Source organism: Moschus berezovskii, chromosome 19, assembly GCF_049115385.1.
Source record: "Moschus berezovskii isolate FMDL1 chromosome 19, NW_MosBer_1.0, whole genome shotgun sequence".
NCBI classification, from domain to species: Eukaryota; Metazoa; Chordata; class Mammalia; order Artiodactyla; family Moschidae; genus Moschus; species Moschus berezovskii.
Genome location: NC_142478.1, coordinates 71,490,368 through 71,518,221, shown reverse-complemented (window position 1 = coordinate 71,518,221; position 27,854 = coordinate 71,490,368). Strand labels below are relative to the sequence as shown.

At 48.7% G+C, this 27,854-nt stretch overlaps 1 protein-coding gene across 5 annotated transcripts in view; it reads right to left on the bottom strand.

The window, feature by feature from the left end:
• ZNRF3 (zinc and ring finger 3) overlaps window positions 1–27,854 on the bottom strand; it is a 160,819-nt gene that overhangs the window by 57,184 nt on the left and 75,781 nt on the right. For all 5 annotated transcript variants that reach the window (XM_055405043.2, XM_055405045.2, XM_088828303.1 and 2 more), the window contains exon 2: window positions 16,611–16,736. In XM_055405043.2, coding sequence (XP_055261018.2) covers window positions 16,611–16,736 — 126 coding nt within the window. The remainder of the gene's footprint in view (window positions 1–16,610; window positions 16,737–27,854) is intronic.

The window sequence follows — 27,854 nt, the reverse complement described above, 5'->3', positions numbered from 1 at the left end:
GATCCCTGGGTCAGGAAGATCCCCTGGAAGAGGAAATGGCAGCCCACTCCAGTGTTCTTGCCTGGAGAATCCCATGGACAGAGGAGCCTGGTGGGCTACAGTCCATGGGGTCACAAAGAGTCAGACATGACAGTGAGACTGAGCACCCACACATGCAAAGCTAGGTAGCAAATTAACAGCTGGAGAAACATCCACCTTCCCACAAGCCTCTAGTTCAGGAAGCCCAAGGCAGAAATTAACATTTGGGCTCTGAGGGAAGAGGGCAGACTTGATATCTGAAAGGTGAGTTCTCAGGGGACATTTCATCTTTTAATTCTGGCAACACTGTCCAGCAGCCCTCCCAGATCACCTACATTGCCTCTGTCTCTACAAATGATGTGAGAGGCACCACTCCTCTGCATTATTCAACAAAGAGCCAAGACAAAAGTCAAGCTGGGAGGCGGGGCGGGGTGACTGCTCCGCATCTGTGGTCCTGGAGGAGTGAACAGGTACCACCCGGACCACCCTGGCTCCTGGGACATGAAGCAGGGCCATCTGCATCGATTCCATTCTCTGCTGACCCTAAAGACACGGATCTAGCAGAGGAAGCCACCCACGACCTGCTGGTCCCACGACCTTCCTCAATCCAGCCTCCTATTCCTTTCCCTCTCCTGCCCCAAAGGAGGCCACTCTCTTCCAATTGTAAGGGGCTCGGGCTTGGTTCTTTCCTTCAGTTTCAGAAAGGCTCCCCAAACTCTCACCAACCTATGATCTCTACATCCCATCAGAGCCTACCAGGGCATGCGAGACCGGCGCACGGGTACACAGCCGCACTGGGCGGAGGGGAGGCTTCCCTCCTGGCGGGCAGTGAGGGTCAGAGGCCTGGCTCAGAGGAGCCGCTCATTGTGTGGCCGCCTGGGGCAGGCAGCGCGAGCGCCTGGAGGGGAAAGGTTCCCTTTGAAGCACATGGCGCTGAGCGCTTCCCAGTGACCATGGAAACAGGCGCAGTGGGTTCCCAGCCTGAGAACCAGGGAAAGCAGCCTCGATTCAAACGTCAAACACGCACGGGGGTCTGAAAAGTGGAGGCGGGAGGGGCAGGCGGCCCGCGGGGGCTGGCAGGAACTGAGCGGCTCCCTGGTAGGAGAATCTGGCCAGTGAAGCCAAGCAGGTTCACGGGGTTTCCTTTTCATTCCCGAGGCTTTCTTCTCGCTCCCGTCACTGCCCTTCGGGTCCCATTCAGCACCTCATCAGATCAGTAGAGCCGGCCCTTTGGCTGGCCTGCTGGCAGTGGGGCCTGGAACCCGGAGGGAGGTGATCAAAGGAGCCGCCCCGTGCTCCCACCTCCCTCCTCCTGCCCTCCTCCTCAGATGAGGCCCTGCCAAGGTGATCCAGTGGAAGACACTGGGGTGGGGGGATGTGGGGAAAGGAAGAGAGGCAGCCTTCATGTCTGCTGTTCTCTTCTCAGAAGAGACACACCACTGGCAGGTCAGAGTTACCTCCTTCAAGGATGTCTCTGCTCTTAAACCAGGAGACCCAGAAGCCACTGAGACTGACGCGCTGAGGGTGGACCCCCTGAAACTTGCTGCTTCCAGGTCCTCTCATAGTTGTCCACCTCCCAACCCTCAAGATAGATGAAGTTACACTGAACAAGTTATCTGCGATGCTGTGCCCCATCTCTTCAGGGTTCCAATTTAAACGGGGGTCGGGGAGATGGGGGCAGGGGAGGGGGGAGAATCTATCTGTGATTTTTTCCACCCCCAGCAAGGAAGAGGAAGTGATGTGATTAGAATCTGTTAAGGAGGAAAGATCTTGCCCTGACTGATGAGAATCTTTTCCATCAGAGTCCAACAGCATCCTGCTGGGCACTGGGCCAGGGCCAGGGCCAGTGAGAGAAGTGAGCCCACTTCTCAGCCTGGCCTCGTGGCCGCCACTGAGCAGGGCAGGCTTTGGCCCTGACCAGCGGCTCCTGGGGAAGGTGGTGTTTGGACAGGCCTGTAATTTGAAAGGCCCATTAGGTACCTTCTCCCTTTCTTACCTTTGTTGGGCTGCCAAAACATTTACTTGACTTCTTAACTCTAAATCTCTGAAACACACCTGCATTGCCTAAAACAGGCAATTTTCTTAGTTTCTCTCATTCGGAGAAGAAAGCCCAACCTAAGCAGAGATGACAATGGCGCAGAGGGATACAGATGGTGGGGCTGGAAGAGAGGAGGCTTCATAACACCAGCTTCCTAACAGAACACGATGCTTAAGAGGCGGGTGCACACTGCATTTGTCTTAATTTTTTTTGTGTGTGGCGGGGGTTTAGTTTGCAGGGCAGTGAGCATAGTTGAAAGCATTTCTACAAAACGTAATCCTTTTGCAAAACAAACTGATTCTATTTTGACCTTTAGGGGAAGAGTCCATTTCCATGTCAAGTAAACATTCTGCATGGTAGCCTACCGCATCCAGTCACCCATCCATCCATCTAACACACTTGTGATAGAAAAGCAAACTGCACTGTAATGCAAGCAGAGGAACTGAAGACTGTTTAGCAGGAAAAATGGGGTGCGTAAACAACAAATAGCATTTTCAGGGTCTTAGATGAATTTCAGATGCCATAAATGACACGTGCATGTGTGCTCAGTATGTCCAACTCATGGACTGTAGTTCAACAGGCTCCTCTGTCCATGGGGATTCTCCAGGCAAAAATACTGGAGCGGGTTGCCATTTCCTTCTCCAGGGGATCTTTCCAACCCAGGGATTGAACCCTTGTCTCCTACATTGGCAAGCAGTTTTTTACCACTGGGAGCCACCGGGGAAGCCCTATATAACTGCAAAAAGTTTTTTTTCCTCCCCTTTTCTCAGCGCTTCTGACCGCATGAAAAGAACTTAGGATAAGAGCCTCATGTCCAGCAAGTGGGAAGCCTCTGCACCACCGGCTCCCACTGCCATGTGCGTCTGTCTATCTGGTTTCGGCTGGGGACTTTCTGAAGCACATGCTTGCCAAGGCTGAGTGGTCTTAAGCGAGGCCTTGCAGGCCGGCGGTGGTTACGGCCAGAACTCAGAGGAAGACCCCCGCACTGCCTGTGCTCTTGGGAGGACATCATCCCAGTCGATGACTCTGGACCCCAAAGACACCTACGCCCTCTCTGGAGAACAAGGGTGCAGCCAACAGTTCAGGAGTTCTTTCCACATTGCCGGTGCTCATCGGCAAAACCTTTTAAGAGAAAAATTATTTTGGAAAGATTTTTCAGGATCCTGAATGCTCTAAAATGGGACTTGTGAGCTGCCATCTCCTCCAAGGCACCAACAGCACAATGGAGGTGGGCGCCTCGCTGACAGCTGTCACTCGCCTACATCCTTCCTGGAGCACTTCAAAACTGGCTCTTCCTGCCCCTTTGTTTTGGTAGACTGTCTTGTCTTCTCTACTTAAGCCTGACAGAATATAACCTTGAGCCTCAGAAATCGGGTCCCTGAGCTTGGTCAGTGGGGGCACCCGCATTCATAGGCATCTGCTGGGATTCTGGGAAGTGGCGGGCCAGTGTTTCCTGGCCCTCTGTTAGCCGTAAGCTTCTTGCGGGGGAAAGAGGGTAAATTCTTTATTACAAATCCCAGAAGGGGCCTTAAATATATGACCAGTAAGGACCACTAGTGGGTCTCAGTGAAAGAGAGAGCTTTCCTTCTTGTGATAAACCGTAATGGAAAAGAATGTGAAGAGGAATATAGATGTGTCTAACTCATCACTTGGCTACACAGCAGAAATTAACACAACATTGTAAATCAACTATACTTCAATAAAATTTAAAAGAGAAAGAATGAGCTTTCTAGTGATTTCTTAGGCATGATACTAAAAGAAAATATCAATCAACTGGACTCTGCTGAAAGTTAAGCTTTTCTGCTCCAAAGGACACTATCAACAAACTGAAACAAAACCCCCAGTATAGGAGAAAATATTTGCAAACCATATATCTGATAAGGGACAGGTATCGAGGATATATGAAAAACTCTTAGGATCTTCATAGAAGATATTCAAACTTTCAATAAGCACATAGAAAAGATGCTCGATATCATTGTCCAACAGGGAAATGCAAAGCAAAACCGCAATGAAATACCACTTCATACCCAGTAGGATGGCTGTAATCAAAAAGACAGACAATAACAAGAGTTGGCTAGGATTTGGAGGAATCATACACTGCTGGCAGTAGTGTGGGACGTGCGGCCCCTTGGGAAAATAGTTTGGTAGTTCCTCAAAGTCTAAACAGTTATCATATAACCCAGCAATTCCACTCTTAGTTAACTGCCCAAGATACATGAAAACCGATACCTACACAAGATCATGCACACAAATGTTCATAGGAGCATCACTCTAGTAACCCAAAAGTAGAAACAATCTAAATGTTTTTATCCGTACATCAACGGATAAACAAGCAATGAACACACACAATGAACTATTATTTGGCAATAAAAAGAAATTATGTACTGACAGCTTACTGTCACATGGATGAACCTTGAAGACATCATGCTAAGCAAAAAAGAAACAGATACAGAAGTTCATGTTCTGCGTGATTCCATGTGTACGGAATGCCCGGGATGGAGGGGAGAGGATGGCTCAGTGGTACATGGTTTCTTTCCGGGTTGATGAAAATGTTCAGACACCTGATAAGGGACTTCTATCCATAACACATAAAGAATATGAAAATACTAAAATTGACAGCGGGTGATGGTCGCCCAATTTTGTGAATGTACTAAAATCCACTGTGTGTGCATGTGTGCATGCTCACTCGTGTCCGACTCTGTGGCCCCATGGACTGCAGCCCGCCAGGCTCCTCTATCCATGGGATTTCCCAGGCAAGCATACTGCAGTGGGCTACCATTCCCTTCTTCAGGGGGTCTTCCTGACCCAGAGATTGAACCCGTGTCTCTTGCATCTCCTGCACTGGCAGGTGGACTCTTTACCACTGAGCCATCTGCGAAGCCCAAAAAAACCACTCTATGCTTAGATAAAAAGAAGCCTCTGTGTGGGAACAACCTGATCAGTCATTTCTTTTCTATTTCTGTGTAGAGGCCAATCATCTGAAAACTTACTTCTTCAACAGAAATGGGTAGAAAAACTTTGATAGGGAAAAGATCTTGGGCATTTCAAAGTTGAAATAGGCTTGGCTGGCAGTTGGTTTTAACCATAGTATACACCTCCTAGTAAAACTTACGTGTGTGTGCTAAAATGGAGTGAAACTTGGATATGATGATGAATAGATTCTGAAAGCAGCTCCCCATGCTGACAGAATTGAGGCAGGGCTATGATATACTTAAGGGTTTCCTGGTGGCTCAGACGGTAAAGAATCTGCCTGCAATGCAGGAGACCTGCGTTCAATCCCAGGGTCGGGAAGATCCCCTGGAGGAGGCAATGGCAACCCACTCCGTATTCCCTGGAGAATTCCATGGACAGAGAAGCCTGGCGGGCTACAGTTCAAAGGGTTGCAAAGAGTCGGATACGACTGAGTGACTAACACTTTCATACTTTCATGATATACTTACTGAGTGGGAGAGAATGAGGTTTAATTAGAATTCCCTGGTCTAAACAATAGCAACAGCAGGCATTTGCTTTGTTGATTTACCAATGGATTAATCCTTTTAAATGTTTTTGTAAGCAGGACTTCCCCAGCAGGCCAGTGGTTAATACTCTGCACTTCCACTAAAGGGGGAGTGGGTTCGATCCCTGCTTAACTAATTCCACATGCTGCACAGGGTGGCCAAAATTAGTAACTAAATAAATTTGCCAAAAAATAAAGTGTTTGCAAACAAGCATATTTTACTTAACTTGGGGACTATGTTCTGAAACAACAAAAATTAAAACTGTGTTATTGGCCTTAAAAGGGATACAGAATCTGACAGTAGATAACACTGTCTGCTATAGGTTTCAGTAGGTCAGAATATGTTATCTTTTTAAAGGAGGAAGATACATAAAACGAAGGAAATGACAACTTTGAGAAAGGCAGAGACTCTAATTAGCCACTCCCTGATGTTATACATCAAAATAAATTGAGTGATTTAAAGATGTAATATATTAAAAGAAAAACAATGATAACAGAAACAGTACAAAAGGCAAAATGATTCTAAGCTTGCAAGGGAGGGGAGAAAATAACCTTAAAAGCAATAGAAGAAATCATGAAGGAGTTCTGGCTATGTAAAAACTTTAAACTTCTGCATGCCAAGAAAGCTAAAACAACAGACAAAATTAGTAAATACAAGGGCCAGTTTAAAAACATTCCAAACAAGGAATTAATACGTTGCTATTTAAAAAAAAAACTACATTAAGATCCACCCATAAGAGAGCAAGGGGCCAGAATAGACAATTCACAAGAGAGGAAATTTAATTAGTAGATGGAAAGATGCTTGGCGCTTAATGCTTGCTGATAATCAAAGAAATGCAAAGGAAACACTGAAGTATTATTTTTATCTTTCTAATCAGTAAAGAAACATACTAACTGTAACGGTCAATGTTAGCATTTGTTTCTGTGGAAAATGGTTCACGCTTACTTCACTAGTGGCAAGGTAAACTGAGGGAACTTTCCTGAAAAGCACTTTGCAACTGTTTGCAGCAAGAGTCATTAAAAAATGTTTATGTCCTTTGATCTATAATCTGCTCCTGGAATATTACCATGAGAGAATAATTCAAAGAGAAAAAAAAAAAAAACCAACAACCCGAAAGTCCATCTTATATGAAGAAAGTTTTCAGTGTGGCTTCTCTGTAAGGATTAAAAAATAAAACAGAAGCCATCTAATTACTGAACCCTGGGGGTCAACTACATCATGGCATGTTCTACTGTCATGTCATGCAGCCAATGAAAGGACAGGTTACAAAAATAATAGCAAACTGCTCAAATGACTAGCATATGTTATTAAGTTTAAAAAGGCAGAACAGAGATGCATACCTTCATAATAATTACATTAAAAATCAGACTTGGATTCCCTGGAAGACTGGAAGGGAATAAACCGAGACTGACAGTACTTGAATTAAAGGAGTAAAATTAAAGTTGGATTTTCCCCTTCGGTTTTTAAATAATCCATAATTAATTGTTTCATGCAACAAATATCTACCAAATGCCAAATATATGTACTAGGCACTGTTCTTGGCACTAGGAACATAGGATTGTGTAAAATTACTATATTGCTTTAAAAAAAAAAGGAAAGGGACCAGAAAATTGTTAGTTATAGAAACAGTAAAATAAGTTAATGGAGAAGGCGATGGCACCCCACTCCAGTACTCTTGCCTGGAAAATCCCACGTACGGAGGAGCCTGGTAGGCTGCAGTCCATGGGGTCGCTAAGAGTCAGACACGACTGAGTGACTTCGCTTTCGCTTTCGCTTTAAATTTTGGGTTCAGTTCAGTCGCTCAGTCGTGTCGGACTCTCCGCGACGGGATTATAAAATGTTAAGATTCTATTAATTGAAACTCTAAAAAAAGGAAAAACATTACAAAAATAACTCATCTGAAAAAAAAAAATCTAGGGACTTCCTTGGCGGTCCAGTGGTTAAGACTCGGAGCTTCCACTGGAAGGGCAGGGCACACGGGACCCCTTTATCCAACCCCTTAATCCAACTTTATGACCAAAAGCAAACCGAAAACGAACAATTTACTATGTTTGCAAACAGATTTAAAAAAAAAAGATCTTGAAGCTAACCGCTTTAAAATTTGATTTCTAAAGATTGAGCCAAAATAACAAAGGTTCTTAGCAAATTCCATATTCTCTGAGATTCATTTAAAAGTTGATACTTGTGAAATGGGCTTCCCAAGCGGCACTAGTGGTAAAGAACTTGGCTGCCGATGCAGGAGATGCAAGAGACACGGGTTCGGTCCCTGGGTTGGGAAGATCCTCTGGAGAAGGGCATGGCAATCCACTCCAGCATTCTTGCCTGGAGAATCCCTCGGACAGAGGAGCCTGGTGGGCTACAGTCCATAAGGTTGCACAGAGTTGGACATGACTAAAGAGTGACTTAGCACGCAACACGCTTGTGAAAATCCATCAGCAATGGGGTAAAGTGTAATAGGGACAGCTGCGTGCTTTATGAGCTTCCCTGGTAGCCTGGACAGTAAAGAACCTGCCTGCAATGCGGGAGACCCAGGTTCGTATCCCTGGGTCGGGAAGAGCCCCTGGAGAAAGGGGTGGCTACTCACTCTAGTATTCTTGTCTGGAGAATTCCATGGGCAGAGGAGGAAAAATAGACCAAGATCTTCAGGCAGACTAGAAATTTATTTTATCCAGCAGTGCTTAGAACTACTGGAATGTGTTGGTACTCTTAAGTATTTTTATAACTAGCAAAAATGAGGCAGGATTTAAAGGGTTTCAGTATCCCAATTGTTAAGACTGCCTCAAACTTAAAACAGCACAAAACTTATTACACTACAGGGCCTGAAGTCTGATTTGGAAAGTAAGCTCACCAAAGCAGAATGCTACCTTTTATCAGATGAAATACGGTGCTTTCTGTATGGGGAATGAACTCGAAGACAATGAGGCAGAGAAATGGCTTCTGTCCACAGTTAGCAGACAAAGCTGGCCAGCATCCCTGCTCCTCCGTGGCTGCACCCCGTGGGACTCTCTGCCCAGCCTGGGCAGAAAGGAGATGAGAACAAACAGTAAGGAGATGGAGCCTTGGGGCTGATCTCCAGGTATGAGAGATGCAGGCCACCTGGCTTGGGACTGTTTCTATACACAGTACCATGACTTACTGTGCTAGGTTCTAACTTCACATAAGTGAATTCAAAATGGCCCCTCAAAAAGTCATCACTACTGTAAAATTTATTTATTTTTTTGTTCATTTTTGGTTGCACTGGGTCTTCGTTGCTGCACACGGGCTCTAGAGCTTGGACTCAGTGGTCACCCCAAGACAGGTGGGATCTTCCCGGACCAGGCATCGAACCAGTGTCCCTTGCATTGGCAGGTGGATTCTTTACCTCTGGACCACCGGGGAAGCCCCATTAGCTAGTTCTGATGATCTTTTCTGCTGGCCTGTCACATCAGCCCCAGTTTCCTGGGACAGCCTTGTTTGTGGCCACTGCTCTATTGAGAGCCTGGTTCACTTGGAGGGGACAGTGGCCAGAGGAGTGCTGTGAGCCAGGCTTCCCCTGGTCCAGGGAGGTGGTCGGCAGCCTCAGACCGCCAGAAACATTAGTTTGTTTTATTCACTTGCTCTACCGTCAAAACTGCCTGAAGCCTTTCAGGGGATTTCAAAGAAAAGTTTCGGTTAGCCTTTTATAGCTGAAAATGTCTCAGATTTAGCTTAAAAAAAAAAAAAAAGTCTTGTGCTTAATATAGCCTGTTAACCAAGAGGTTCCTGGAAGATTTAGGTGAAGAAGAAAAGCATCCCATTAAAAGTTTGTGACTTTCAAATCAGACACAGGACGTGAGAAGCAAAGTGGTATTCCCTGAGATTTTCCTTTTTCCATTCATATCATGCCAATCTTTTCTTCCTGATCTGATTTCTTTTACTAAGTTTCCTTTCTTGCTTTCCTTTTTAACCAAATATGGGAGGTATGTACCCAAGTGCTCCTTAAAATAAATCTGAGGAGCCTTCCAAACTTCCTCTCCAGCCAGAAACCCACCTCATCTTAGGAGTATGTTTAGAGCGGGGAGGAAACTGATATTTGCTGAGTAGTCACACCCTCTAAGGACTGACGGACGTCATTTTTTTAAATCATCACAACGCTCTTTACGGAGGATGGCATGGAGAAATGAAGACAGAGGGAGGTGGACCGGCCCAGGGTGAGGCGCGCAGAGGAGTGCAGGGGGCCCGGGTGGTACCGGCACGACGCATCCATGCAAATCCTGCTCCCCGCACTCCTCACATGGAAACAAACGCACCCTGACACGGACCACGCACCTCAGCCAACATGCCAGCAGACACCATGGACCTGCCTTCATGCCAGAAGCCAGAGGGCAGAGAAGCAAAGGAAGAAGTGGGAATTAAGGGTCTGCTCAGGGAGACAGCACGTGTCCCAGAGAGATGGGACTCCTCAACAGTGACACTAGTTAGCGTCTAGGGCCAGAGTGCACTTTGTGGTTAGGGGGGCCTGGCCTGTGCATTGAGGGGTGCTGAGCAGCAAAGTAGCGTCCCCGGCTTCCACTTGCTTGATGCCAGCAGCAGCCCCACCCCCTTACCCTCTCCTGGATATTTCTGTTTGAAAACCAAACATGACTCCTGATACTGCCAGATGACCTTAGGGAGGGGTGTGTGCACCCCCCACCCCCACCCCAGGTGAGAATCGCTGCAATAAGAGGCCCCAGGTGACGTGCTCTGGGAAGATGTGACACAGGTAAGTGTCCCAAACACAGGTGCTCCTGGGGATACCGTGGCAAATTGCTCAGTCACAGTGCCCTGAGCTCAGATATGTGGCAAACTTCACACTCAGTTCCCAGCAGTGCCTGTGATGGGGGCTGCTGCTCTAGACCCTGCTCCAGTCGGCCAGTACCTTCCTTTGGCTTTTCAGATGCAGTTGGGGATCTCATTCCCAGGGGCGCTAGGCTGGGCTTGGCCTAGGGGTCAGGGCCCCCAGGGTTGCAGGGGACACCCACCTGTGACCGAACCCTGGATGAGGAGGGCACGATGACCCCCCACCCCCTGACCACCACCCACCATTCATCTCCAGAACTCTTCCACCTCCTCTCTGAAACCCTGGCCCCGTTAAACACTAATTCCTCATCCTCTCCTCCCCGCAGCCCTGGCAACCACCGCTCTACTTCTGTCTCTAAGGATTTGACTACTTAAGTAACGGCACTGTGAGTGCTGAAAGCAACCGAAGGATAATAAGGGAAGCAGGGAGGGAGAAAGGAAGGGAGCTTGGGCACCAAGAACTGCTAGTTGATTTGTGTCTCTGGCCGTGTGTGAACCCGACATACACTCTCCTCCTGAGGTCCCTCCTGTCTCCGGAAGGTGGAATCGGGCAGAAGGGTTTGGTGACGGTCCCAGGCCACATGGATCTGGGGGCTGGAACTGGGCTTTAAATTCAGGTTAGTCTGGTGACTAAACCCAAATTTTAACCATTACATGTTCCCGTTCCCCCAACCATCTTGAAAACAGTGAATTCCTTTGATTCTGTTTTCTGTCTTGCAGTCGCTTTGGGCACCAAGGGATTTGTTCTCTAGAAGAAGTTACCAAGAAACACTCTGAGGGCTGGACATGAGGCTCCGTTCTCCACCAACCCCTCACCCCTGGGTTTCCCGCAGCTCAGTCTCACAGGATGGGGGTTCCCAGCAGCGTCTGCCTGCCGTGCTCGGCCAGGCGGCTGCCGCAGGTAGAAACAGAAGAGGCTGGGTGGAGAGCTGGGAGATCTGAGGGCGAACACGAGGTCAACATCATTGGCTAGAGCCTTATCAGAGCTCCCAAAGCCCCGGTGTCTGGGCCTGTTCAGCTCCGGAAACACCCGCCAGCACAGTAACCCGACTGACCCTCTCCCTAGACCTAGACACCATTGCCAAGCGAACTCCCCGGCAAACCTTCAGTGGCTCCCAGCTTCCTGGCAGACGGAGATGAAACCCTTTCATCTCAAAGCCTCCTCCTGCCCCAGCAGCTTTCAATACCTGCCGAGGAAACTGCTCCCGCCTCACCCCCTCGCACAGCCCCTCCAGCCACTCGCTCCCAGCCACAGCTGCCTGTCCTGGGGACAGGCCCTCGGTTCAGAACAAGAGGAAGCAGGTTCCCTGGGCGCAGGAACCAGAGCAGGCCCTTCCCACTGGCACCTCTCTGACCAGCTGGGGAGAAGCTGAGGCTGTCTCCCGGTGGCTTGTGAGCGCACACGTGACCTGGTGCCAGAGGGGGCTGCTGAGGGACAGTAGCCCAGTGCTGGCCCCCACCAGCTTCCTTCTGGAAAGTGCATCTTCCACCCTCCCTCCCCGCAACACACACACTCACAGCTGGGTAGTTCCAGCATGTTCCCAGCTCTGATCACAGCTGACAGACTAAAGGGAGCACCTGATCCAAGATGCATCGGATCAAGGGATATTCGGGCGCTATTCCCCCCAGGAGATAGCGAGTCAGGGTGAAATGAAGCAGACGCCCAGAAGACTCAGGGAGGGGCCCTGGTACTGAGCCCTGTGGTCAGCAGCTGCAGAGGAGCACAGCACCCCCATCTCGGGCTCCCCGACGACACTTGGAACCTCAGGAGGAGATCCCCCTTTGGGCTCAACACAGCTCAAGTGGGGTTTCTACTCAAAAGAACCAGCACTCCTCACGTGGCCAGTAACCACTGAAGCGCGCCCGTTCTTAAGTCCAGAGAAACCGGCAAAGACCACAGGAGGCAGGGGGAAGACAGCAACGCTGGGGAGGCGGCGGGACAGGCCTCACCTCAGATTTGGGCTCGGCCTCGGAGCCGTCTGACCTCTGGAGGCGTTGAGATGTCCTCAGCACAGCATGGGCATCTAGACACCGCCCCAGAGTCAGCCTGCCGATGGGAGGAGACACTGCGTGGGACTCTTCCGGTTCTCAGCGAGTACCCAGCACACGAGGGCTGCTGTCACACCCTCGCGGGGCATCCACCGAGGGCTGGGCGCTGTGCTTGGGGCTCCCCATAGAACTCCCAACACAATGACAGGGGTAGTGTGAGCCCTGGTGAGAACAGGCCCCAAGAACTGAAGGGACCTTTCCGAGGCCACTCAGCCAAAGCTGGGTTCTCTTTGATTTAAGCCGCCTGCTTTTCTTGTCTTTCTGCTAACTTCCTGCTGTCCTCCTGAGGACTGGCAAGAGCCAAGTTCAAGTCTGTTGACCATCCTGTGCTTCAGAACCCTAAGAGCCCCCTCCAGCCTGGGGTGTGGGGGACGGAGCTCTGCCCTGCTTCCATGTTTGGTGACTCTGGGCCAAGCAGGCTGTGTTGGACCTGAGCAGGTCTGGTGTGTTCCCTGCCACAAGGCTGTACATGCAGTGGCCGGACGATGTCTTACCTATCCCATAGGATGCTTTATACAATAAATACTGTTTGAATTGAAGGGCTGAAATGCCTGGGGCCTAAACACAGACTCTTACAACTTTGGAGATGGTTGAAGACCCTGACTTTCAAAAGCAAGCTACTCAGAAATGTCTACTTTATTCTGTTTTAATTTCTGAAGACTTAGATCGTCGCGGGTAACACAGCCAGTCTTTTAGTGTTGCAACCAGAAATCTCTGAAAGGTAGAATCTCAAGGGAAGCTTTTTAATATGATACAGAAGTTCAACATATCAGATGAGCAAGGAACCCAGGACAGCCTCGTCACATGATGTGGAAGAGAGAGGCCCAGGAAGCGGAAGGGACTTGACCGGGGTCTGGCCTGGAACCCTGGCCTGCTGCATTCTGGGGGGCGGGGGGGGGGGGGTAGGGCGGCTTACCTCCATCCCAACTTTGAACCCCCGCCCAGCCCCCCGAGCTGATCCAACTGTCTGCCTTTGCCTCCTCCAGAATCAAAAAGATTATAAGGAGGGGATCGTAAATCACTTTTCTCTCTTGAGTTTACAGTGTTCCCTTTTTTTGAGGCGTTCAAAAGCACTCAGTAATAAACCCAGGTGATGAGTTTATGTCTTTCACTCTTAAAATGAAACTTTATTTGAACTCCTGGAGAGGCATTTAACGTTGTTTTAATTTAGGACATTCCTCCGGTATTTCAGCGTTTCCCCCATGGCATTCTCTGTGGGCGGGTAGGTGAAGGGGGTGGGTGACGGGGAGGGAGAGGGGTCTGTGTCTCCCCCTCCCCGTACAGGCCCGTCCAGATGGGGGCGGACCCTCCCTTCTATGGTTTGCAACAAGTCTCAACATCCACAAGAGGAGGAGGGGCCCACCCGCACCCCCACGGGGACTTGGCTGCGGCTTCTTCCTTTTGTGATCGTCCTCGCTGCCCACCTCCTTCTTGCCCTCACCGCTGAGGGCAGAGGGAAACACGCCTGAGTACAGAGAACCACGCCCAGCGTCCGCGGTGGGGCGGGCGGCCCCACTCATCCCGTGTTACCCTCTTGCCACTGGGCTTGCTGGGGGGCTCGGGAAGAAAGAAAGGGCAGCAGGCAAAGTAAGTAAAACGGAAGCCGGAAACAAGAAAGGACACTGAAGAAGGTGAGAGGGAGGGAGGGAGAGAGGTGAGGAAGGAGACAGGGAGAAAGGCCGCCTCCGGTACCTGCTCAGTCAACCCAGGTTTTCAAAGGCGAAACTGCCCTGCTGTGTCTGGCCCTGGCGGGTTTGCTCATGATTTTACGTGGGTGTTAAGCCAAATTTCAGTCACTAACCACGTGTGAATACTGCCTGGCCACCACACAGCCTCTCCAAACAGAACCATGGAGGTGGGGATAAGGGGTCGGGGGTGGCCTGTTGCTTGCAAGCAGGGGGAATCTCGTGCTGAGGTCCTGCGTTCAATAAATACTTAGTGAAGGAATAAACATGACAGATACTTAACGGTGCAGTGTATGTCAAGGGTTTTTATTCTCTCTGGGTTCACGGGCCGGCAGGCCAAGCCATACACGACTCAAGTCACACCCACTCCATGGCTGTTCCAGGCAGAGGAGCAGCAGCTGGGTTCTCGAGTGACTTCAGGAGACCATGGTGGGCGGGGCCCGAGGGGGTCCTGCTCCAGCCCATTTACAGACGTGACAGACGCGCGGGTGGAGGCCCACCGGACTGTGGCAGAGCAAACTCGGCCGAGCCTCTGAGCCCTGCGGAGCAGCAGCTTCGGTACAAAGGAAAATACTCTGTTAGGGGAGTATTACCTACAAGGAGAGCGCTGTGACCAAGCTTTGGATGTGGCTGGCACTCCTTCTGGGAAAACACTAACGTGTTCTCGAGGGGGTTGCAGCTCTCTGAGCGTCATTAGGCAGCATGGCCACCTATTTAAACGATGAAGGATGGGGCTGCCAGAAACACATAGAATCTACTTCGTGAATTGTAAACCAAACAGGCAATAGTCCCTGAGGGGTTTTTTTGTTTTTCCTTCTTCTATAAAAGGATGGCTGGAGCGGGGGATGGGGTGGGGAGGTGGCGGGGGGGGGGGGGGGGGGTGGTTCCCTAGCGGCTCAGTGGTAAACAATCCCCCTTCCAATGCAGGAGGCACGGGTTTGATCCCTGACCTGGGAAGATCCCACATGTCTCAGAGCAACTAAGCCTACACACCCTAGGGCTTGTGCTTCGAAACAGGAGAAGCTACCGTACTGAGAAGCCCGTGCACTGCAACTGGAGAAGAGCCCTCACGGCAGTGAAGACTCAGCACAGCCAAAATCAAATAATGAAAGAAGAAGGCAGGGGAACTCGACACGCAGTTGGAAGCTACCCAGAAGACGGGTGAGACACAAACATCACAGATCCATGAGGGTCTCCTGGGCCAAAAGTCTTCAAGGAGACACTGGCCGGGACATTTTCTTTCTTTCTTTCTAGTATTTAGCTATTTATTTGGCTGTGCCGGGTCTTTGGTGCGGCACGCGGGATCTTCAGCGGCAGCATGCAAACTCTTAGTCGTGGCAATGTGGGATCTAGTTCCCTGACCAGGGATTGAACCCGGGCCTGCTGCATTGGGAGTGTGGAGTCTTAGCCACTGGACCACCAGACAAGTCCCTGGGACATTTTCAAGTGTTGCAAAAGGCTCTCTCTCAAGTGCCCTGTATCAGAACCACTCTGCTCTGGCCTGAATCTCCTCAGGAGGTCAGAACCAGGACTGTTTTCCCCCCACCCCCTCCAGTTCTCTCCCCGTGATACCTAGAACAGCTGCTTCTGAGAGGATAAAGAAACATCCAAGTGATAACACTTATCCAACCAAAATCCTAGTAGCTTTCTCCAAACCTTTCTCTTTCACCAAAACAAGCCGGTTTAAAACAAGATGTCATGTTGTATTTTCACATCACTGACGGACGGTTTTCCAAAATAAATGGACCTCTATCTTTCATCTCATACTGCAACCAGAGGTGATGCTGACCCTAAAAGAGCTGTTTTTTGTTTTTATAAAGTACTGCGAAGTGGGAGAACGAAACAGGCAATGGCAGCAGACATTTCTGGAGCACTCTCTGCTACACGTTTGCCTCTCATCTTACCTCCTGGCCGACCTGTGAGGTAAGTTCTAAGACAGGACCATAATTGCTGTCTGCCATTCTGAAACCAAAAAAGCTCCACAACCCCCAGGTTTTTCCATAACTCAGCTGGCAGCAAAACACCAAGGCCCTGAACTAACACCGGGCTATTTAGATTCCAGGTGTCCCACTAGATGTGAATATCTGTGCAGGTGGCTCCCCAGCTCTGCGTGTGTTTGGTTACTGAGGGCACCCCATGTCTCCTTAATACAAAATATGTGCACCTAAGCACTTTTCTAAACCCCCCCAAATCTCAGAATGCTGAAATATCTGGCCCCTGGGGTGTAAGATAAGGACTGTGAATCTCTATGATCAACCCACCGATAAGAAACTTGGAATCCCTGAGGGCGAGAGACCTGCCTGAGGCCACATGGCAGACAAGGGTGGAGGCCACTCTGAGGCTGCAGCTGCCACCAGTGTCCAAGCCGCTGACCTCCCTGGCGGGGGGGCTGCCCCAACACACGACTTCAGCCAGGAAGAAGCGCTGTGCCAACAGGGGCCCTTCTCTGTACCCGGCTATGTGAGGGCGTGGACGACACCGGTCAGAAGCAGGGCAGGTGGGAGGAGTGCCTGGGGCTTAGCTCACCTTGCCGAGGACAGTGAGGCATGGTTTGGGGTCCAGCTCCGGCTGCTCCAGTTTCACCACTCCGACCCAGCCGTATTCATACAGGTCCTCTTCGTCATTATTGTTGCACAGGCCCAGTGGGTGCATCTGGGGAACAAGTGGGGGAAAGCGTCAGTGGGCAGGCTGCGGGGCTCCCGCGGGGCCCGTCTCAGATGCCAGTTAACCTCGAGACCGAAAAGCGTCTGGCAGGGGCGGCGGTGAGGGCGGTTTTCAACCCTCGGGGGATGCTATTTCAGCACAATGAGCCGAACCCCTGGGGAGGACACGGTAGGATCACTACAAATAGACTGGATGGACGCTGTCTCACTGCTCTGTACGGAGCAGCCACCCAAGGCGGATGCCACCTGATGGGAAGCAGGAAAAGAGAAACAGCTTAACTCCCACGTAACGGCAGGTCTAAATCACTGTGAAACACCGTGACGTTCAGTGGCAGCATCCCAGACTATTTGGCTCCCAGACCTGAAAACACATCTACTTCAGCTGATGCAAGAGGAACTGGAAAAGTGAGGAATTTATGGAGAGACCACTAGCCACGGGCGGCATCGGCGGTAAAATTAACAGGCCGTTTAAAGGCCACTCCTGGTCACTGGGAGACAGGTGACACTCTTTTGAGGTTTTTTTCAAAATTTGGCAAAGCACAGAATCAGAGATAGGTAGAAGAGCTGGTCAAATTTTTACCAGGAAAAGTGACGTCGGTGGAAGCCTGAACACAGAATGATGCTGCCGTTTGCGCTCAACAGTTCTTAGTGTTGAGTCCGGGATCAGACGGAAGAATCCCCGATAATCATCCAAGAGGAGGATGTGCTCAAGGATAAACCTAACCTACCACGAGGGCTGTATCACGGTGCTAAGCTCTTTAAATAACCGGAAGAACTTTGTCTTTAGGTTCCTGGCGTGGTACAGATGCAAGAGACGGAAGAACCCACCCTGTTAGCCAGAATAGATCAATGCCCTAATCTCCAGAGCCTGGGAATATGTTATCTTAAAAGACACAAGAGACTTAGAGATGTGATGAACTTTGATGTCCTGGATTATCTGGGTGAGCCCAGTGTAACCACAAGGGTCCTGACAAGGCAAAGGGGAAATCGTGGAAACAGGGGCGACATGAGTGGGGAAGCAGAGGCTGGAGTGATTTGCTGTGAAGATGGAGGTGGGAGCCAGAAGCCAAGGAAAGCAGGTGGTTGGCTTCCAGAAGCTAGAAAAGACAAGGAAAAGGATTCTCTCGCATGCCTCCAGAGCGAATGTAGCCCTGCCAACCCATTTTTTTTCACTTCTCACCCAGAAATATGCGAGAGTAAGTCTGTGTTGCTTCAACCCATTCGGTTTGATGTAACTTGTTAGAGCAGCAAATAGGAAACTAAAACATTCTCCTAATCCCCCACTCACTTTATGGATGAAAATGTTGTGGCGTCAGCTGATAGTAATGGACATGCGAACACTGTGAATGGACTAAATGCCTCTGAACTGTATACTTTATTTTTTTTTAAAGAGGATTTGTAAGTTGTGCTTTATTCAGATTTTGAATCTTACATAGCAGTTTAAAGAAATGAGGCTGATCTATACACTAGTACAGACACATCAAATCACAGTGACATACAAAATGAAATTGAAAAGTATATACAGTTTGACACACACAAAATTTTAAATGTCTTTTTTACTGATATATTTAGGAATATAAATTCTCAAAAAAAATTTAGAAAGGATACTTGCCAAATTCCTATCTAATTTTCTTCTCAGGGAAGGAATTTTGGTATTTATGAACATTCAAAGGGACTTTGAATTGTATACGTTAAAATGGCTTAAATGGTAAATTTGATGTCAATTTTACTGAAATAAAAAAGCTTTTGGGGGGCTTCCCTGGTGGTCCGGTGGCTAAGACTCTGAGCTCCCGATGCAGGGGCCCAGGGTTCAATCCCTGGTCAGGGAACTAGATCCTGCATGCCACAACTTAGACTTGGTGCAGCCCAATAATTAAATAAACGCTAAAAGGTTGTTTTTCTTTTTAATGTCCCAAGAGTTTACTCAGAAACTACTGTCCGCAGTCAACACGGGGATCCACAGTGTTGGACAACAGTGGTTTCCACTCCTCCAGAGTCTAAGCCAGCCCTGTGTCCCTTCAGGAGGCCCTGTCCTCAGAGTCCTAGCCCCGCCCCGTGACCGACAGTTCCACACAAGCAGGAAGGCGGAGCAACAGGGCTTGCGAATTTGGGATCTACATCTGGAAATTAAAGCTCTGCAGGGGCCTGAGGTTTAAAAAAAGGGTTTTTAACCTTTGCTGAAACCAGCATTCCCTCTCCTTTGATGGTCAGCCCATGCTGTGCTTATGATGCTCACACTTTCTCATGGGGCAGATTCTGAGAGATGCTGGGTCAGGGACAGCACAGGTACACGCATGAAGAAGAAACGAACTTAAAGTAGATGTGACTCAAGCCTGACCCTGACACGCCTGATGCCAACAGCAAGGGCTTTGAGGGGGAGGAGATGGAGGGACAGACAGAGAAAGAAGGGGCCTGGGAGGGTGGTACCGGGAAACCAGAGCAGCAGGAGCGGGAGAAAAAACTGGGGCCCGTTGGCAGACTGGGCAGAGGCTCGAGCTATGGAGTAGGACATGCAGGCATGGGAGGGGCAGCAAGGGGGTGCCCTGAACTCTCAGAAATCCCCACTGCACACACCTCAACACACCGAGGTCCCCCTGGAGCCCTGGCCTGCGCCCCCCGACAGGCCCTCCCCTTCTTGGTGACCACGCCCTCCCACTCCCCTCCCCACCCCCAGACTCTCTTTCAGACCATCGCTGGGGTGACTGTGAGCAGCTCAAAGTGTCAGCCCTGTCAAGGGTGTTGACTTCTGAACATGGATCAAAGACTTAAAAACCAAAAGGAATTTCTGTAAAGCGCCGGCGGGTGTCATGGGTTGGTGTGGGTGGTTTGTTTTCCCTGGGGAGGGTAAAAGGGCCCCCAAGATCGCATCTCAGCGCATCCAAAACCGACCTCACTGTCTCCACTGACTTCCAAGCTCCTCTCCGGAGTTCTTTCTCTGCCGAGTTCCTTAGAGTTCCTTACTCTAGTTTGTATCTCCAGAGGCCTGAACTACCCAGCCTGAGAACACAATCTCAGCCACGTCTCAGGTGTAACAGGTGTCTTCCATCCACCTGCCAGATACTGTCCAGTTGGGTCTCTCTCAACTCAGCCCTGAGGACGAACGACATCAGCTTCCAGAAGTGCCTGCTGCCCTAGGTCTCCAAACATTCACACCCTGGGGTCCTCTTTTTCCAAGGGCTCCACGCTATTGGCTCTGTAACATCTTATGGGAAAACCCAAACCAACTTTCTGGCCAACCCAAAGCTAATGAAAGCATAAAGGAAAAAGCCAAACAGACTCAGAAACCTAGAACAGAGCTTGACAAAAACTCACTGGAGACAGAATACTGAAGGAGGGGAACGACAGCCTGAAATGATGAGAAGATCAGGAAAACTCCTGAGCGGGTCCACAGAAGAACAATGCCAGTAATTCACAAGCTACCCTAAACTGTGAGGATTTAACAGAAGATCTGTCTTGTGTTGTAACTCTGGTCTTGCGCTCTCAGAATAACTTTGTGATGTCAACATTCTTGCTTAAGTTAACTGAAGGCAAATTCCCAGCTGGTCCTCTATAGTGAGGCTTGACATTAAGAAGCTGTGTCTAGAAACTTTCCAGGTGGTCCAGTGGCTAAGACTCTGCACTCACAACGGAGGGGGCCAAGGCTGAATCCCTGGTCAGGGAACTAGATCCCACAGGCCCCAGCAAAGATTGAAGATCCTAAGTTCCACAACTAAGACCCGGTGCAGATAAATAATAGAAGTTTTTTTAAAAAAGAAGTTGTGCCTCTTGCTGTTTTCCTCCTGATTTTGTTGCGAGGAGTGTTTGGGGGGTGGAGAGGATGCAAGCTTTGGAATTATATAACCATGTTTTGAAACCTGCCTCTTATGAGGCACATCTCCTTAGGCAGAGGACTCAATTTCTGTAAACCTCTACTTTCTCATCTGTAAAATGGGAACAGCAGCATCTGCCTCAACAGGGTGCTGTGAGGATTCAATGAGATAGAACACATCATCACAGTTGCACAGCAGACGCTCCATCAGTGGGAAAGTCCTCTCCTTCTTCACTTTCTCTAGACATGTCACGCTTGCTTGCAAGTCACACTTCTGCCTAGAATCATCTGTCCTTCAAGACCAGTTTCAAGGTCAGCCCTTCCATGGAGCTTTCTTAAATGCACCAGTACAGCTAGCGACTTATACCCCTGTGTTCCCAAACGCTTTACATGGTGCTTGCCACAGTTCCTTCACTCTCTCCTCAGGGATGGGCAGCTGCTTCTAGAAGTCTTCTCAGAGGTCCCCTTTCACCCCACCCACAGCCTTGCACCCAAAAGGTGCTCAATAAATGACCACTGCTACCACGCCTCAGCTCTGCTTGGAAGTCATTTGGGCCTCTGTTTGCCTGGGTGAGGGACCGGGACAAAACAGAATTTCAGCAAGCGACTACATGAATTTTAGTAGAAGCGGCTCTTACAGCCATTGATCCCCAAGCACCAACACACTCCTAGGACTTTACTGGCGCCCTCAGGATTTCCTGGCAACAGCACAGGAGCAAAGGCTGCTCCTTCTTGGTCACCGCAGCTGGGCTGGCAGGGGCGGACAGCGCTCTCGAAGTGCGGGGAACACAATGCTGCCTCCCTTCCCTGGGGCAGGCCCATGACAGGGCTTTATCAGGGTGGTGGAGGGGGATGAGGAATAGAGGATAAATTTCAAATTCTCCCACCCCGGTCTGACCTCAGAAGTTGCTGTCACCTCCGATAAGACGAAGGAGTAAAGCGAGGATGAGGTAGGCCTTGGATCGAGGGCACAGGGAACCCAACAGAGAAGAAAAATAGAGGGAAATCCCAGGATGACAGCTCTGCCACCGGCCGGCTGGGCGAGCAGCCCAGATGGGGCCAGAAGGACGAGCACTGCAGAGAGCACCAGATAACAAGCAAGCAGCAGCAGCCTGGGCCAGCACCCAGGGGTCCGGCAGCACTGGGCAGTGTTAGAGTTCTGAACAGGAGAACGAAATGCGATAATTATATAGCAAACTAAAGCAGTGGAGGCAGAGGGGACAATTATTAACTCTGGGAAAGTTAAGGCCAGAATTGTAAGCTACAGCAGGGCATGGCACACAGGACCTGCTTGGGAATAGTGATGGCCATAAAATGTAAATCCCGATCTAGGCATTAATTATTATGTGACTACACTGGGAAAATGCAGAGATGGGAAATGTGTGTGTGTTGGGGCGGCGGTCAGGGGCAGGCAGAAAGATTGGGACCAGGGAAGGGATGAGGCGGGTAAGAGAACAAAATCTCCATCTTCCATAGGAGGAAGTCAAAAAACATATAAATGGGCTAAAATATGAGGCAGCATAAGCTCGCTATTTAGAAATTATTGACAGAAACTTAGAAATATTCCTGGAGGTGAACAGTAGAAGAAACTACTAAATAACTGAAAATAGTTCCCTCTGAGAAGAGCAATCGGGAATGGCAATGCGTGCCCCGGAGGAAGCCTCTTTTTATTAAAAGCCATGAAGTACCCTTTGCTTGTTATAAACGTATATGCGCTTGAGTTTGGTTAAGATTTTTGAGGGAACTGCTGGACAGAACACCTTCCTTCAGGTGTTCCAGCCGATTCTCTGGGTCCTGCAGGGAAGTGTTCCATCGGGCCAGAGAGACCCCGCAGGCAACCTGCACAGGACCGTGGCCTTGGAGGAGGGCCGTCGGGAGCCCCCAGGCCCAGGGTTGGCGATAGTGGGAACGCGGCATGGGGAGGACTCAGGGAGAATGGTGCAGAGAGGACCTGCAGCCCACGCCACCCCTGCAGCCCACGCCACCCCCACAGCCCAAAATAACTTCCGGGTGGCACCAGGGTGTTACGGGGACTTGGGGGTTGCAGAGATGGCAGACACAACAAGCCGGTTGTTCTAAGGGGCCCTGGTTTTCTCCCAGACACAGATAGATCCCATAACCTCCAGGAGGGGTGCCGAACGACTGACCTGCACTTCCCCACAAGGAGCTGCTCGGGGGGCAAATGGCTAATAATGAGCAGAGCAGAGTCCCGGCCACCTGCGGTGCCAGGAATCGAGCATCCGGCTTCATGCTGAAATATGAAGATGGACCTTCTTCAGATTTCTCAGAGTCTGATAGGGTTGACTATCAGGGTTTCACTATTTTCTTAATGGACGAAGACTAGAGGGAACTTCAAAGCTGAAAGGCTATGTCAGACAAGGTTAAATAACTGGAGAAAACAGAACCTCGCTCCCTTGGGGACGGGACATCAAGCCAGGCTTTGAAACCAAGACCCGCTCTTTAAGAAGCTCTCAGTACAAAATCCTTGAGATATACCGGGGCGCTTTCCACAAGTCTGAAAGGGCAAAACTGAAACCGGGGCTGGTAGAGCTCTTATCCAAGGTTACAGTATCTCCACACTCTGCTGCAAGTTTAAAATAACTTCAAAAGGGCCGCCTGCTCCTAAGTGGGTTACTGTTACACTGGAGCCAAACACGGAACGAATAGGAGGAGAGACATTTCGGTCTGTAATATTATCTCATCAAAAAATTCCTGGGGATTTAAAAGGGAAACTTCCTTCCTTTTGTCCTTTTGCCGCCCGTCAACTAGGGTAGGGTGTCATTGTGGTACAGGGTTTCACAGCCCTGGACCTTTTCTTAAAAGGTGTGGTGGCTGCAGTCAAGACTTATAATTTATGTGAAAGAGTGGAAAAGGACAGCTCCACCCGCTTCTCTCTTGAATCACAGGATTATTTTTTTTCTCTTCTATGTACAAAGAAACAGCTCTCTTTTGCTCTTTGAACAAACATCCTGAACCTCCTTCTGGAGCTAGAATCCAGAGGTCCCTGAACACAGTTTTTCTCCCCCAGTTGTCATAGCAATGGGAACAGAAAGTACCACAGACAAACACAGAAAAGGAGCTGGCTGTTGTTGCTGTTTGGTGGAAACTTCGAAATGGGAATTGTTTGAGGATTAAAACCAGTGTTTCTTTTGCTGAGGACTCTGGTTTTCTGAACGTGGTCTTCGGCCATAGGCATCACTTTTTAGAGAAAAACCAAGAACCGCATCTACCCTGTTTGGTTCCTCTTGGCACCAAAAGAACCACTGAGAAGCTGCCTGTTGGAAGTTGTGCAAAGCAGCAAGTATTTCAAATCCACCCTTTCTCCTGAACATCCCCAGGCACTGAATTTGGTCAGACAATTATGTTGGAACTTAGATATAGCCCTGTGTACATCCCAGGTCTGACTTTATAGACCTTCACTTAGAACTTCCAATTCTGACTCCAAGTAGGTGAGCATATGTTTCACAAGTTAAATTTTATTTTTTAAAAAAGAAAAAAGTATCCAATAGCCTATAGAAAACCGTCTGAAAATGTTCTGTTCTAAAAATGACTCAAAGTGACTCATACCACTACCTGATGACAAGAACTGAGCTCCACACAGAAATTCACGGACACAGTTTTATTTTAAACTGCAAGGCGACGTAATAAAGGACACTTGATTGTTCCTACAATAAAAAAGGTAAGGGTTTGGTGCCTGTACACACCAAAGAGTTACTAAATCGAGAAGAAATATGTTGGAGGGCAAAGCGTAAAGTGGGCATCTCATTCTTCCAGTTTTACAAACAATACTATAAAACCACAAAATCAATAAAACTAGAAAAATGGAACAAGTAGAAAAGGAATTCCAAAAACACATTTAAGTTGTTATAAGATCTTAATATGACGTAAACCAGGGCAACATAAGAATGGAGAAAGGACTCACTCGATCAATTCTGTTGGAACAGGTGTATAGCAATGCATAGAAAAGCTCAGTTTGGCTGTCCGTAAGCTATTCTGAGAATCGAGGAGGCAACTTGAGTTAAGGGAAGCCCTTTAGGGAAGCTCAAGAACAACAAAAGGAGGCAGAAGGAACAAGATATTCTTAAAACGTCTCCATGTTATCAGTAGCAGAAAGGAATGAAATGATGGTTATAGGATAGACATCAATAGGTTATAGTAAGAAAACTGAAAGACCATCAGCCTTACTGTGGATTAATGCACAGTAAAATCACCAACGTAAACCAATGCTAACCACAGGGGAGTGCTGCTGGGTATATGTGGACTTGGGTGGAATCTGTCTAGCAACATGCAACAAACCCGAGATCTTATGACTTCCTTTCCCCCATAATTCCATTTTCAGAGAAGATACTGAGGAATTAATCTAAAACAAATAAGTCAAAAACAAACTAAATAAATAAAAGAAGAAACACAATCCTAAAGGAAATAAACCCTGAATATTCATTAGAAGGAGGGATGCTGAAGCTGAAGCTCTAATAATTTGGTTACCTGATGCAAAGAGGCAACTCACTGGAAAAGACCATGATGCTGGGAAAGATTGAGGGCAAGAGGAGAAGAGGGCAGCAGAGGATGAGCTGGTTGGATGGCATCACTGACTCAAAGGACATGATTTGAGCAAACTCTAGGAGATAGTGAAGGACAAGGAAGCCTGGTGTGCTGTAGTTTATGGGGTCGCAAAAGGTCAGACATGACTTCGTGACTGAACAGTAACAACTTTACATTATAAAATCTTCAAGCAGTCCCCCTCCAAACTATGAAAACGTAGAAAGAAAAAAGATTTCCCCAAGAGTATATAATCAAACAAAACAACATGCCTAATTTATGGGATATTGTACAACCCTAAGAAGATAATGATGAAGATAACAGGGTATAAAAAGTACCATGTATGAAGTCGTGAGAAAAGTGTATTCATAAGGCAGCACCTATTCAAAACTACCATCTGCACAGGGGCAAAGGACGCAAGGAGACAAAGAATTTTAAAAGCTGATGGGTTTAGAGTGTAAGGGTATCTGGAGACTTCCCTTTCGTGGATTTTATTTTAGTATTCATCCAAACCAACGTTTGCTGAGCGCTGACCCGGTGCTGGACACTGCACAACAGAAGGTAATCAAAGACCTATTGTTGGGACTTCCCTGGTGGTCCAATGGTTAAGACTTCGCTTTCCAATGCAGGGGGTGTGGGTTTGATCCCTGGTCCAGGAGCTAAGACCCCACATGCAGCTTGGCACTGGGAGCAAGTGCTGGTCAAACAGCACAGGCTGCGTGCAAGGGCTCAGCAAAGAAAACACAGGAGGAAATTATTATACAGTAGCAAACAGCGAGGAATCAACCATGAACACGATCCTAACCAAAGATGACAGCAGCTCAGCTCCCGTCATTCTGACGCGCCCAACTTGCTCAAGACGCCACCTGATCACAGAAACACTTCACCTACTAACAGGGCGAGTTATCTTCCTTCCTCTGAAACACACAAGACAGATGGACAAAAACACCTGAAACAAAAATAAAGCTAAAAATTCTTTCACCTAGAAAATACACGGTGTGCATGCTAAGTTGCTTAGTTGTGTCTGACTCTTTGCGACCCTGTGGACTGTAGCTTGCCAGGCTCCTCTGCCCATGGGATTCTCCAGGCAAGAATACTGCAGTGGGTTGCTCTGCCCTCCTCCAGCGGAACTTCTCGACTGAGGGATCAGAGCCCCATCTCTTATGTCTCCTGCATTGGCAGGCAGGTTCTTTACCACTATTGCCACCTAGAAAGCCCCAGAAAATATACTTCTTCACCCCAAATATGACAATGAAGGGCAAGTCAGGGGTTCCTTATAAAATAAAGACAACTCTTGAGATTTGAGGAGTTAGGGAGAGAATGCAGCCTTGCTGTAACTCTGAGGCATTTTCCGAATGCAAAGGAAGTCAGGCCTTGGGGAGGTAGATTCATTACATTACCTCCCAATCAGGCTTCTAATTCATTTTCATTCAGAACGTCTCCTTAATTAGTAAAACACAGAAAGTAAAATGGCAGGAATGAGCCAACAGTTGCCAAGTGACCCTTGTGGATGCGGAGGGACTCCGCACTGTGTTGGGAGCGGGCACGCGGGTGTCCAGCCTGCAGGCAGAGCCTGTCCTTTCCGCTGACCCCATGGTGCTGTCCTGACGTGCTGGATGTGGCTATGAGCCGCTGGCCAGGGTGGCTCCCGGCACTGCCGCTTAACTTCTGGCCACCTGGGAAGAGCCATGCCTCCTCAGGGCTCGCTTCCCGTCTGAGGGCAGTGCTGATCCCGACTACGTGCATCTATTCCTGGGGTTAGACCTGGAGAGGGCCCGTGTCCCGGCAGGTGGCCAGTGGGACAACACACCTGACACCAGAAGCACACGCAACCAGAGAAAAAACAGATCAACTGAACTAGTGACAAATGGAAAGGACACCCTCAAGAACGTGCAGAGACAGCCCGCAAGATGGAGGAAAACACACACAAACTATGCATCTGATAATGGACTAAAATGCGGAAACGTCCTCACAACTCAGCAACGAAAGGACAAATTATCTAACTAAAACATGGGCAAGGGATCCAAATAGATATTTCTCAAAAAAAAAAAGCAAATGCAAATAAGCACATGAAAAGTTGCTCTACGTCATTAGCCATCAAGGAAATGCAAATCAAAACCACAATGAGCCACCACTTCATACCCTTGGCACTCCACTGTGCTTAGTCACTCGGTCTTGTCTGACTGTTTGCCACCCCATGGACTGTAGCCCACCAGGCTCCTCTGTCCATGCGGATTCTCCAGGCAAGAATACTGGAGTGGGTAGCCGTTCCCTTCTCCAGGAGATCTTCCCAATTCAGTGTTCAAACCCAGGTCTCCCGCATTGCAGGTGGATTCTTTACAGTCTGAGCCACTAGGGAAGCCCCCATACCCTCTAAGATGGCTGTAATCAGAAAGAAAATAACAAGTGTTGTCTACCAGGTGGAAAAATTAGAACCTCTATTCACTGCTTTGGGAACTGTGAAGACAGTACAATAATCTTGCAAACAGAGTTACCATCTGACCTGGCAATTCCACTCCTAGCTATATAACCAGCAGAGATGAAAACATATATCCACACAAACACTAGCACCTGGAAGTGTATGGTAACACTATTCGTTATTCCACCAAAAAGATGGAAACAACCCAAATGTCCATCAATAGGTGAATGGGTAAACAAAACATGGCAAACTCATACAAGGGCATACCATCTGGCTATGCAGAGGAACGGAGTACTGATACACACTGCAACACAGGTGAGCCTTGAAGATATTCAGCTGAG